Consider the following 13,008-nt stretch of genomic DNA (forward strand, 5'->3'; position numbering starts at 1 on the left):
CATACGCTCATTTGGCATAAAATATAAAAATAATTCGGATGATTCGGCGGCCGACCCGCTGTCGGAAGCGGCGGCCCCTCTCAAGCAAACCTGTAATCCATCCGTATGCCATATGACCGTATGCCTAATGACCGTCGGCGAAATGACATGTCACCGAACAAAACGTAGGTATAGACGTTTGTAACCGTAACAGAACAAAACGTAGGTATGTATAGAAAACGTTGTATAGATTATATTTTATGAGCTCCATTAAGGTAAAGAGTGTTCGAGACTACTGAGCAATATTCTAAAGTAGAACGAACGAGTGTACAGTATAGAGTCTTCAGGCAATAAATATCATTGACTATTTGTTCAGTCATTCTAAATATGAATCCCAAACAGCGAGAAGCTTTCGCAACAATTTAGTTAATGTGCTGTTTGAACGATAACTGCTCAGAAGGACACCAAGTTCTTTGCCGCATGTCGATCTACTAATCATGAATCCTTCAAGATAATATTAGAATTTGAACGGTAACTTTTTCCTTGTGAACGTAATGATTGAGCACTTTTCGGGATTCACTATCATATGATTGGTTTTGCACCAATTCGCAAAGATTTCCAATTGCCGTTGAAGGAATGCCACATCTTCTAAGCTGCGAATGGTATGATAGATCTTGAGGTCATCAGCGAAATCATCATTGAAGCACAGTAAGAAAATCAAAGGGCCAAGATGACTCCCCTGTGGAATTCCAGACGTTGCGACAAATTCCTTGGAAACACAATCATCAATTTTGATAGATATGATTGTATCCATTAAATAACGTTTGCGTCGATTTAACTTTGCAATTGTGATGTCATGATTGGTTTTATTGAAAGCGGAAGAGAGATCTGTATAGATAACGTCCGTCTAACATTGCGTTTATTATGTGAAAGATACAAGGTTGGTAGCTTTTGAACGCTTCCGTGTTGAGTATCATCAATGTACTGCTTGCAATGGTTAAAAATTTGAGTCAGAATTACTTTTTCGCACAATTTAGGAATTGCGCTAAGAGAAGTGATACCGCGGTAGTTGTTCAGTTTTGTAGTAGTTTTGTCGCCTTTCTTGTAAACCGGATACATAAACGAAGCTCACCATAAATCTGGAAACACTGCTGTAGTTAATGAGGTTCTGAATAAACAATAAAGATGTGATATTATTCCAGCCGAGCATTTATTCAAAATAACTGCCGGTATGCCTTCATGCCTGCAGAACTCGAAGACTTCAATCCAGCGATAGCCATCTGTACCGTAATCACGTCTATGTCAATGAGTGCAAAAAGCGATTAGATACCGGAACGTTGATGATGCCTTTGTCATATAGCTCATGTTTTCATTCATATTACTAAGGGATTCTTCAAAAAACTTTTCTTTGAATATTGAAAAAGTACAAAAAAAATTTTTTGGGCATATTTAACACTTTTGACCCAAGGTAACAAAAATTCTTCGTTTTGTGCATTTTCGCTCTAAATGACAGTTTAAAATTTTAAAGCCATCTCATCCTGTTGATCTGGGAATGGAAATACGATCCAAACAAAGGTCAAAAGCAGTCTATTTTTATAGAAGTTGACACTTTTATTTGAGAGATGTTTTGTAAGGAAAACTCAAAAGAAATATGTGAATTTTATATTCGATCCAAATATTTCGATGATGTTTGTTAAAATAGCATTTTTTGGAATTCTATAGTAAATAGCACAAAATCATTGTTGATTCTAGCAACACACCGTTTTCATTTGGCAACTGATACACCTATACGTTGAATTTGTTACAGATTACCACTACCCGTGTAAAATAAGAGGAATAAAGTTTTAGTTTGAGTTGATACCTTCACCAGAAGACACGCCTTTGAGTTATGTTCTTCGACGGAGCATATTTTAGCATACAGTCCATTAAGATTCGCTAGACATTGGTCCTTCAAACCGGATCGGACCTGTTTGGAAATGATTTGACCTTCTCGGAAGAAGGATTTCGGAAAAGTGTACAATTTCGATCGACGATTGTATTCGAATGAGCAAACCTGCTGAAACGCGACGATAGACAAAAAAGTATGATTCATACTCCTGTGAAGCCGAAAAGCAATACAGTGGGAGAAAAATTTGATGCGAGTAGTGAAGAAGAAGATATAAATTCAGTTAGCGTGCAAAAACGGCGTCAGAAGAAAAAAGTACGTAAAAACAAAATGGCCGAAGAACTAAAAGTGTTGAAAATCCAATTGGAATCTATCCATAGGAGATTGAATAGAGTACAACAGGCTTTGTTGCTGGATCTGCAAGTGCCTAATAGGAACCGCGAGAGCAGATATTTTTTGCAACTGCAGCTGAAAACAATCGAAAGTGCGTATGCAGAGTACAACACCAGCCAACAGCGGATTTATTGTCTGAACGTTGGGGAAGACATTCGTGAGGAAACTGAGGAAGCCTATATTGCGTTCGAGAGCCTATATGGAGAATTGTACGTTCTCATTACTGAACTGCTCGATGAAACTATTAAAAAGGAAGAAATTGAAGCTAACAGAGAAGCAGTTGTCCCAGCAGCTGCAGCACCGGTGAATGGAGCTCACTTGCCTCCGTTGAGGGTACCGTTACCTACGTTTGACGGTACTTATGAAAATTGGTACGCCTTTAAATCAATGTTTGAAACAATCATGAACCGCTATCAATTCGAATCACCCGCAATAAAGCTTTATCATTTGCGGAATTCTCTTACCGGCAAGGCTGCCGGAATCATCGACCAGGAAATTTTAAATAATAACGATTACTTGGCTGCTTGGGGAATATTGACTGCTAGATTCGAGGACCGGCGTATGATTATCGACAAACATATCGATAGTCTTTTCGATCTTCCAAAACTGATGAAGGAAAACGTCACCGACCTACGAAAGCTGGTAGATACGTGTACCAAGAACGTAGATGCTTTGAAAAACCTTGGCTTGCCAGTTATTGGGTTAGGAGAAAGCATGTTGATAAATAGAATCGCATCGAAACTTGACAATGAAACACGCAAGGCATGGGAGTTGAACCAGACCACGGATGAGTTACCAAATTATGAATCCACATTGGATTTTCTACGAGAACGATGCCGAGTGTTGGAGAAAATTAAACCGAGTGAGAAATCGGTTAAGATGGATAAACCGTTACGATTTACAGCAGAACCGAAGTTAAAAACAACAAGTTTGGTTACTACAACTGGAAAATGTTTGCACTGTTCCGGCAGTCATGAATTGTGGAGATGTGAGGACTACAAGAAAGCTAATCTTTCAGATCGCTACACAACGTTACGACGAACAGGAGCCTGTTTCAATTGTCTCCAAAAGGGACATAGAACAACAGAATGTACATCTGAGCATTCGTGCAAAAGATGCGGTAAGCGTCATCACACTACATTGCATAATGATGAAGATCGATCGAAGAATCACGAAGAACGCCCTACTACATCATCAAACAAGGCAACACAGCAAATGACTATAGTCGAAGAAACCGTCGTTGCTCCAACCCATGAAGAATCAAAGAAACCTGATAGTTCATCGACATTCTGTACACAAATCCAAGCAACTAATCAGCAAATGTTGTTGTCTACCGCCGTAATATTAGTCCAAGGTAAGGAAGGTAACACGTATCCTTGTCGCGTGTTGCTAGATTCTGGATCACAAACGAATTTCATATCAGAGCAATTTACTCAACTGCTGTCCTTGAAGAAAGAATCAGCTAATGTGTCAGTTAGTGGACTTAATGATATTCGTACTCGGATTCGATTCAAAATTCAGACCACGATAAGATCACGAATCAGCAATTACGCTGTTTGTCTTGAATTGCTTGTGGTACCTAAAATTACTGGAAATTTACCGCTTACGAAAGTAGATGTCTTATCACTCACGCTGCCTGCTGGCGCTGAGCTGGCTGATCCATACTACAATGTACCTGGAAGAGTAGACATGTTGTTAGGAGCTGAAATCTTCTATGATATGCTGATGTTGGGGCGTTTGCGACTGCCCAATAGTACGGCGCTTCTTCAAGAAACCCAGTTCGGTTGGGTACTAAGCGGACCTGTCCCAAATGAAAACCGGAAGTCAGTCAGCTCATTTTGCACTACCATAGATGAGGACATCGGGGAAATAGTGAATCGTTTCTGGCAAATTGAATCGTACTGTGAATCACAAAACGAAATCAGTTCGACGGAAGCAGAATGTATTCAGCATTTTCAAGAAACACACGAACGTACAGTCGAAGGACGGTATGTGGTTCGTTTACCATTCAACGAGTTAAAACCGCAACTTGGTGATTCTAGAAACATGGCGATTAAACGCTTTCAGGGCCTTGAGCAAAGGCTTGACAAGAATCCAGAAATGAAACATCAATATACAGAATTTCTACGCGAATATGAGTCCCTAGGCCACATGAAAGAAATTACATTGGACGTAACCGAAGATCCACGAACAGTGTATTATTTACCTCATCACTACGTGCTGAAACCGAGTAGTTCAACCACGAAACTACGTGTGGTTTTCGATGGTTCTGCCGCATCCGATTCCGGTGTTTCTATTAATCAAACACAGATGATAGGTCCTTGCGTTCAAAACGATTTAGTATCGATTTTACTGAACTTCCGGTCATACAAATATGCCTTCACCGCCGATATCCCAAAAATGTATCGGCAAGTCGGAGTAAACAAAGATGACGTACGATATCAGAGGATTGTTTGGAGAGTGTGGAATTTACATATATATCCACATTAACTCGTGCAGAAAAACGTATTCTGTGCTAAACTTGTGGGCCATTTTGGTCTGAATCGTTTATTTTGAAATATTTTTCGCGTTTGTTACACTACGGAAACACTTTGTCATTAATTCATCGTGCTGAGTGATTCTCGTTTTAATTTTGTCAGGTTTATCCTCAATATGTTACTGTTGAAATGCAACAATACTGGCAGGATCGCCATTGTGGAATTTAGAATTGCACTAGGAAGAATCACTCAGCACGATACTGGATTACCATGACTTACCTCTTCGGCGGTCGCTACGTGAAAGGCCGAGCGAATGGTCTGCTCATCAGTCGTATATGTAGGTTGCTGTTTATCAAGTCGTATCCCACAGAGAGAAAACTTGAATCAGTCACTTCGAACATTCGATCCACAAACCGTTACATACGGTTTAAAATCATCACCGTTTTTAGCCACTATGGTGCTTTGCCAGCTGGCCGACGACGAAGAAGAAAATTTTCCCATGGCAGCAAATGTTGTTAAACGATCCTCCTATATGGATGATGTGCTAACCGGCGCGAATACGTTGGAAGGTGCTATCGAGCTGAAGAACCAAGTAGCTGGTTTATTAGCAAAGGGATGTTTTGATATACACAAATTCTGTTCAAATTCGGAAGAATTATTGTCTGAAATACCTGAAGAAAAGCGGGAAGACGGCGTGAACTTCGGAAATTCGAATTTTAACGTGTTGATGAAGACTCTAGGAGTTGCTTGGGATCCCCAGGACGATATGTTTACATTTCTTGTGCCAGTCGACATACCTTGGACAAGTTATCTAACGAAAAGAAAAATACTTAGCCAGATTGCGAAAATATTTGATCCACTGGGATTTCTGGGCCCTGTAATCACTTCCGCCAAAATAATCATGCGTGAGTTGTGGTCTCTTGACTTGCAGTGGGACCAACCGGTACCCACAGAGATGGAACAGTTGTGGGGTGAGTTCCACAGACAGCTATGCAGCTTGAACGACGTGAGAATTCCAAGGTGGATTTTCTGCGAAGAAGTCTGCGAATACGAATTGCACGGTTTCGCAGACGCATCTGACTTGGCATATGGTGCATGCATCTATTCCAGGTTGTTGCGCAGGGATGGAACAGTGAATATGAGGCTGTTGTGTAGTAAATCCAGAATACTACCTAAGAAAAAGGAGAAACAAAAACAGATAACCACACCGCGAGCGGAGCTGTTGGCTGCAGTTTTAGTGTCTAAACTGGCGGTGAAATTATTGGCAGCTCTAGATACGAAATTTCAGCATGTAGTACTTTGGAGTGATTCTCAGATAGTTCTGTGTTGGATTAGCAAATCACTTGACGCTCTCCCAGTGTATGTGGGGAATCGTGTTCGAGAGATCCAGCAGCTTACTGGTAGTTTCATTTGGCGGTATATCCCATCGAAGGAAAATCCTGCCGATTTGATATCACGAGGGGTGCCACCACAGGACTTAGCGCAGTGTCAGATTTGGTGGTATGGACCCCCAGCTCTTCAATCAACTCATCCAGCGATTCAACCACCTGAACCAATTGCTGACGAAGATGTACCGGAAATAAAGCGTATTGTTTTGCTAACTTCACCAATTCAACCCAGGTTAGCAATTTTCAACAGAGTTAGCCGATTGCTAGTCATACAACGGGCAATGGCTTATGTGATACGTTTTTGTGACTATATACGAGCTGGGAGGAAGCAGCTAACTAAGGGACTTCCCAATTGCGATGAGATGATGCGAGCTTCTAAATTGATCGTTCGTCTTGTTCAAAAGGAGTCATTCGAGCTAGAATTGAAGGCGATAAAGTCAAATAAGGAGATACCTAACACGATTCGAAATTTAAACCCCATCATTGAGGATGGTGTAATGCGCGTTGGAGGTCGATTGAAGCATGCAGCTATACCTTATGAACAAAAACATCAGGTCTTACTTCCAGAAAAGCATCCCTACACGATTTGTTTGATCAGACATCTTCATCGCAGCAACTTGCACGTGGGACAACGAGGTCTTTTGGCGCTTGTTCGACAGCAGTATTGGCCACTCAGGGTGAAAAATACAATCCGAAAGTTGATCCATAGCTGTATACCTTGTTTCCGGATGAAGCCGTCCAAATCTACCCAGTTGATGGGTAACTTGCCAGATTACCGTGTACAACCCTCACCAGTTTTTCATCATACCGGGGTTGACTTCGCAGGACCATTTCAAATTCGTTCCAATTTGAAGCTGAGGAACGCAGCGGTCACGAAAGGTTATGTTTGTGTTTTCGTTTGCATGGCCACTCGTGCTCTTCATTTGGAAGCCGTGTCTGATTTGACGTCGGAAGCCTTTATGGGTGCGTTGCAGCGATTCGTGAGTCGTCGTGGCCTCGTTCGAAGATTATACTCAGACAACGCAACTAATTTCGAAGGCGCATTTAATGAAATGAGACGACTTGCTCAATTATTCCAAGATGAACAGCACCAACGACTTCTGAACGAGTATTGTACGCAAAATAACATTGACTGGTCTTTTATTCCACCCCGCAGTCCGCATTTCGGGGGGATTTGGGAGGCGGGTGTCAAATCCACGAAATTCCACTTGAAGTCGGTGTTAGCTGAACACAAACTTTCGTATGAAGAATTATCTACCGTCCTAGCTCAAATAGAAGCTATTTTAAATTCTCGACCTCTTACTCCAGTATCGAACGATCCCAACGACTACAGTGCAATAACTCCTGCTCACTTCCTCATTGGTCGAGAACTACACGCCATTCCCGAGCCATCCTATAGCCATATACCTGCAGGAAGACTGTCACGCTGGCAGTTTGTACAAGATTTGAAACAAAAATTTTGGAAACGATGGGTTAATGATTATTTACACGAACTGCAAACACGACAGAAGGACTTCAAGGTGACAAAGTTTCGGGTCGGCGCTTTGGTTTTACTTGTGGACGAAAATACTTCATCTCTTCGATGGGCACTTGGCCGCATCACAGAACTATGCCCAGGACCAGATGGCCACACTCGCGTAGTTCGATTGAAAACGCAGAATGGTACGACGACAAGAGCTGTTAAAAAAGTTTGTTTGTTGCCACTGGATAACGAAGAACCTTGAAATCAACCATTTCAACCCCCCGGAAGATGTTGATTCTAGCAACACACCGTTTTCATTTGGCAACTGATACACCTATACGTTGAATTTGTTACAGATTACCACTACCCGTGTAAAATAAGAGGAATAAAGTTTTAGTTTGAGTTGATACCTTCACCAGAAGACACGCCTTTGAGTTATGTTCTTCGACGGAGCATATTTTAGCATACAGTCCATTAAGATTCGCTAGACAATCATTATATATAAGCAATTCACTCAGAGTGCTAACAAATTTTTCTGTTTATCATAAATGATTCAGGTCAAGACGATCGAAGGCCGCGAGTGCGCCGGCGACTCAACTTTATCTAGTTGCATTAGATCTTTCAGAATCTCAGTAAATTAGAACAAATTGTTTCGAGCAGCATGTTGATCTTATATGCTAAATTTTTATTTTTTTATTTTATTTTATTTATTGTAAAATCAAGAGACACGATATGGTCCTAATGATTAATTCTAATACTATGTAAGAATTTGGCCCTTGTTTTATGCCGTGAGATTGAAGTCGAAATCAGATGACACTCGATTGAATGACCGTTGTAAGCCGATAATCGCACCGTTTATCCCGTAGTTAGTGCGGCGTAAAGTAAGTCGAAGAAAAGCGTTGTTACGGAGAGCTCGAGGACGAACATTGATGTTGACTTCACAGAGCAAAGTGGGGCAGTCGATCCTATCGTTCAAAACATCTGCTATCATTAACGCACGCGATAGCTCCTATCTTACTTGCAGTGTGTCTAGACCGATTAGCAATCCGCGACTTTCATAGCTCGGTAGTAGATGAAGATTGGTCCAAGGTAAACAAAGAAGAGCGAATCGAACGAATCTACGTTGAATCGACTCGATTTGATTAACGTAATGATCGAGCATTTTTCTGGATTAACGGTCATGTGATTCAAGTTGCACCAATCCGAAAAGATTGCCATTTGTCGTCACATTCTCTGAGTTGCCAATAACACGGTAGATCATGAGGTCATCTGCAAAAGATATGCGCGATCCTACCAGAGAAAAATTAACGTCGTTAAAGTAAAGCAAGAAGATCAAAGGGCCGAGATGGCTTCCCTGCGGAATTCCAGATATTGCAACATAATCTTCCGAAACACAATCGTCAGTTTTAACCACAAGATGACGATTCCTGAGATATGATTGTATCCATCGAAGGACGTTTGTACCAAAACCAAGTCGATCCAATTTTGCTATTGTTATGTCATGGCGAAGGAAAGATCGGTATAGATTACGCCCGTCTGAAAACCATTTGACATGGCGTTGGTCACGTAAGATGTAAAGGATAATAGATTGGTGGTTGTGGAACGCCTAGGCATAAACCTATGTTGGGAGTATTACTTTTTCGAACAGCTTGGGGATAGCGCTTATACAAGTTATACCACGGTAGTTGGTTTATATATCTTTTGTCACCCTTCTTGTAGACCGGAAACATGAATGAAGCTTTCCATAAGTTGGGGAATACTCCCGTAGCTAGTGACATATTAAATAAACGGCAAATGGGGGCAATTAACCCGGTTGAACATTTCTTTAAGATGACTCCTGGTATGGCGTCTGGGCCTGCAGAGGTGGAAGCCTTCATACCAACGATTGCCGTTTGTATCGATTCCTCGTCTATATTGATCGAGTGCGAAGCATAATTGAATACAGGAACATTATTCGCGTTCTATTTCCTGCGGAGATAGAAAATCGCAAGAGAAAACACTTGCGAACCTTTCCGAGAACAGCTGGCAAATTTCTCGATTAGACGAACCAATACGATCTCCGAATTACATTTGTGATGGCAAACCAAATTCTTTCCTTTGCTCATTAACATGCTTCCAGAAAGCTTTCGGGTTAGATTTCATTGTACGTTGTATATTATTTAAATAACGTGCATGGCAACGCTTCGCGGTTTTTTTTTTGTATATCTGATTTATCTTCACATGATTTCGCAGAACATATCCACCATATTTGAAGTATTGTTTCAGAGCAGCTCTTTTGGTAGTTTTCAAGTGTCTTAATTCAACAGTTTGCCACGTCCGGATCGTTTTGGCACGAAGAAATCAATCGCATACATCAAAACATTAGAAAAGGTCTGAACAGCGGCGTTGGCATCAATGACCATGACCATCGCAATACCAAAGATTTGTAAATTTTATACCAAATGACTGTTGTACCAAATAGACATTTGCCAAATAACCATTATGCCAAACGGTATTATTAGCCCCTTTAAGTCGAATTGCTATGCACTGAATAGTCGAAGACGAATGGTGTCTCAAGAATTTGCTCCCTTTTTAATAGTGTTGTTTTGCTTTTTAGAACCGAAGCGAACATATTTTATCCGATTTTATTGCAATTTGTTGATTGAAAGAAGAGTAATCCGCAAAATAACCTTAAGTATTCTTGATTTAAAAAAAATGTTTCTTACTTCAATTCATTTCGTTTAATTCCACATGTGATTATAAACAAAAAAATAAAAAATCAAACGCAAGGAATAACAAAAAAATATCAACATTTCTATTAGTAGTAAATATTACCACTGATCATCGGTATCATTGTACGATTTGACAGGAGTATATGTTATATTTCTAATAATTTTCTCGTCCACAGAGGAATCCAAATCATCTGAACCACGTTGCTGCTTCCGGTGTTTGCGCAACTTTGTTCTACTTGTTACAGTAGTTTTAGGGTCTTTATGAAAGTGATCCAACATTGCTTTTCTATCGCTTAAATTGCTAGTTTTTTCCGCGCCAAGAATAACTGATCCAGCTGAAAATTCCACATTACCTAAATTGAAACCAGCAGGTACTATGTTCAGTGCCGAAGGCGCACTAACAGTTGCCTTATTACTGTTGAAAGAACTCTCTGCCATAGCTGTTTGTTTTATATCATATGGCTGACGGCGAAGTTTTATTTTGTTTAGTGCAGGTAGTAAATCAGAAACGCTTTTATCGTATGTTCTATTTTCTGGTCGCTGATAAGCTCGAGCGCTACTTTGAATAACTGTGCGATTTTCAGATACTGAAGCAGGTTTCAGCTGTTTTGTTTGTTCCGGTATTTGTAATTCTACTTTTGGTGGTTCTTCATCATCTGAGAAAGATTCGTTGACTAGTTCCGAGTATTCAAGTTCGGGCACCCGTCTTCCTTTAATTTTCGAAGCCAGATTTGTACTTTCATCGGGCAGTTCGGATGTACGTGACTGGAGAGAGTCAGCCATAGCATCATTAGTTGTTATTACGGATGATGCTGTGTTCCGCATGTCCCATTCTAGGAACTTTTCACGAGCTTGCTCAATAATATAATTATTACGAAACCGAAATTTCTCTCGTGGTTTGCTGTAAGTGGAATATTCCGGCCGAAAAGTATTAGTATGATATTTCATGTTTTCATTACGGTCATTATTTTCAAACCGCTTCATGTCTAGAGTTCGTAGGCGAGAAATTTCTGAAAAAAAACAACAGAGCATTAAATGTATGCTTAATCATGGTAGATTTTCGTGATTACTATCGTAGAACTCTGCTTTATCCACCAGCATTACCATCTCACCACCAGCTTTTTTCAAAAGATCTGTTGCATTATTAGTCACGTTCTGGTGTGAAGTGATTTTCATTGTTCCAAAATAAATGTCGATTTCTTTAACCTTATGTCGTCGCAAATTGCAAAACTTTATAGACACTGCTTCCTCGATGCATGTTTCAAAAACACGAACCACGCCCGGACACCATTCTTTAATCATACTGGTGACCAATCTTCCTTCCAAATAGTTGTATCCCTAAGAAAGAACACCTATAATCTCATACAGAATAGTTTAATCTGAATAATATACTGACAGATTCAGCTGGGAGAATCAGCTCAATTCCGCCATGCTTCACACTAGTTTCCGCACAACCAAATCTTTCCGGCAAAGGTTTGATATATTGACAGCTTGACTTGACTGGAACTCCTTCATCAATGGCCCACAAATTACAGTTTATTTGACCGTTCAATTCCTGCATGATTTCATCTACCTCGGCACGAATCCAACGAGATAATTGAAAATAAAACACTGCTACCAGTTCTCCTTTTTGTTTGGGGGTGTAGACACCACAATTTATATTGCCACGGCCGTAGGTCATCTCGCAGAATTTATTCACTTCCATCTGAAAGTTTTGCTCCTCCGCATTGAATAAGTAAGCAGATTCATGCTTGAACCAAAAGTTATGCGGATTTATATAATGTGTGATTCGAATTAGATCAAAATCTTGATCTTTTTGGTATGTCTTTTGCTCCATTATATTTCTTGTAGGTATCACAAAATAGATAAGCACTATTGAGATAAACGCGCTTATGTATAACGTATTGAACGCAGGATGAAGGATCACACAATACCACGATGTAAAATACACTGGTGATCAGGGTTGCCACATTTAAATTGCCTTTTTACACGCAGAAAAAAAATATTGTAAAAGTAACTAAATTTTGGATTCACGGAACGATTTATTTCATTGAAATAGTGACACAAGAAAATTTGTAGTGAATATTGTTGCTTGGAACTACAAAAAAGATATTTGATTTTTTTCAGTGGATTAATTTGTTTCAATAAATATTAAGATAAAAATAACAATTTTTTTAGTTGCGTGTTCCTGTCCAAAGTAAATTTAACTTGCAAAATCAGTTTAAAATGAACTAAATTGAAATAAAGGTAATATAAATGGCATAATGGTATAAATGGCATCTCTGTTTGCGAGCACGAATGACAAATACACTTAAAACAAGATTAGGCAAAACTAGGTTGGATTCCCTTTAAATTACCCAAACTTATCTAGACTAGTTGGGATTAAATGAGATTAGAGAAGCTTATTTGGAATGAAATGAGTTTATTAGTATGAGTTTGTCTAGAGATTAGTCATTTGCCCCTTGTTGCTATGTTGTTTCTGAGCCAATTTTTTTCAGCAATGAAACAAGCGACTTCTAGTAATTGATTCTGATTTTGAATATTTATTACTTCCAACTGTTATATGATGATAAATTTACCTTCAGTTGTTAGCGACCCGGGTTGGTGGTTCAATGCATAGGGCGCTGGTCTTACAAGCCAGTTGTCGTATGTTCGAGCCCCGACCTGGAAGGATTCTTAGTGTCAGTAGGATCCATAGTACTAGCCATGCAAT

General features: G+C 39.9%; 2 protein-coding genes across 2 annotated transcripts; one reads left to right on the forward strand and one right to left on the reverse strand.

The window, feature by feature from the left end:
- Window positions 1-2,194: 2,194 nt before the first annotated feature.
- LOC131433081 (uncharacterized) lies at window positions 2,195-7,846 on the forward strand. The gene is made up of 3 exons (XM_058599845.1): window positions 2,195-4,690; window positions 5,105-6,354; window positions 7,279-7,846. Exons 1-3 carry the CDS (start codon window positions 2,195-2,197, stop codon window positions 7,844-7,846), a joined length of 4,314 nt encoding a protein of 1,437 aa, XP_058455828.1.
- A 2,450-nt stretch (window positions 7,847-10,296) lies between these two features.
- On the reverse strand, window positions 10,297-12,209 carry LOC131431946 (uncharacterized). The gene is made up of 3 exons (XM_058597926.1): window positions 11,692-12,209; window positions 11,366-11,633; window positions 10,297-11,305 (listed from the first exon to the last, which is right to left on the reverse strand). Exons 1-3 carry the CDS (start codon window positions 12,130-12,132, stop codon window positions 10,395-10,397), a joined length of 1,620 nt encoding a protein of 539 aa, XP_058453909.1. The 5' UTR covers window positions 12,133-12,209; the 3' UTR covers window positions 10,297-10,394.
- Between the last annotated feature and the right edge of the window lie 799 nt (window positions 12,210-13,008).

The sequence above is a fragment of the Malaya genurostris genome, chromosome 2, assembly GCF_030247185.1.
Source record: "Malaya genurostris strain Urasoe2022 chromosome 2, Malgen_1.1, whole genome shotgun sequence".
Taxonomy (NCBI): domain Eukaryota; kingdom Metazoa; phylum Arthropoda; class Insecta; order Diptera; family Culicidae; genus Malaya; species Malaya genurostris.

Coding starts and splice junctions, on each gene's coding strand:
- LOC131433081 (XM_058599845.1), top strand. CDS start 2,195: ATGGCCGAAGAACTAAAAGTGTTGAAAATCCAATTGGAATCTATCCAT. Junction 4,691..5,104: donor TCGGAGTAAACAAAGATGAC/GTACGATATCAG, acceptor CGTATCCCACAG/AGAGAAAACTTGAATCAGTC. Junction 6,355..7,278: donor ACTTCACCAATTCAACCCAG/GTTAGCAATTTT, acceptor TCCACCCCGCAG/TCCGCATTTCGGGGGGATTT.
- LOC131431946 (XM_058597926.1), bottom strand. CDS start 12,132: ATGGAGCAAAAGACATACCAAAAAGATCAAGATTTTGATCTAATTCGA. Junction 11,634..11,691: donor TGATTCTCCCAGCTGAATCT/GTCAGTATATTA, acceptor GTTCTTTCTTAG/GGATACAACTATTTGGAAGG. Junction 11,306..11,365: donor TAAAGCAGAGTTCTACGATA/GTAATCACGAAA, acceptor GTTTTTTTTCAG/AAATTTCTCGCCTACGAACT.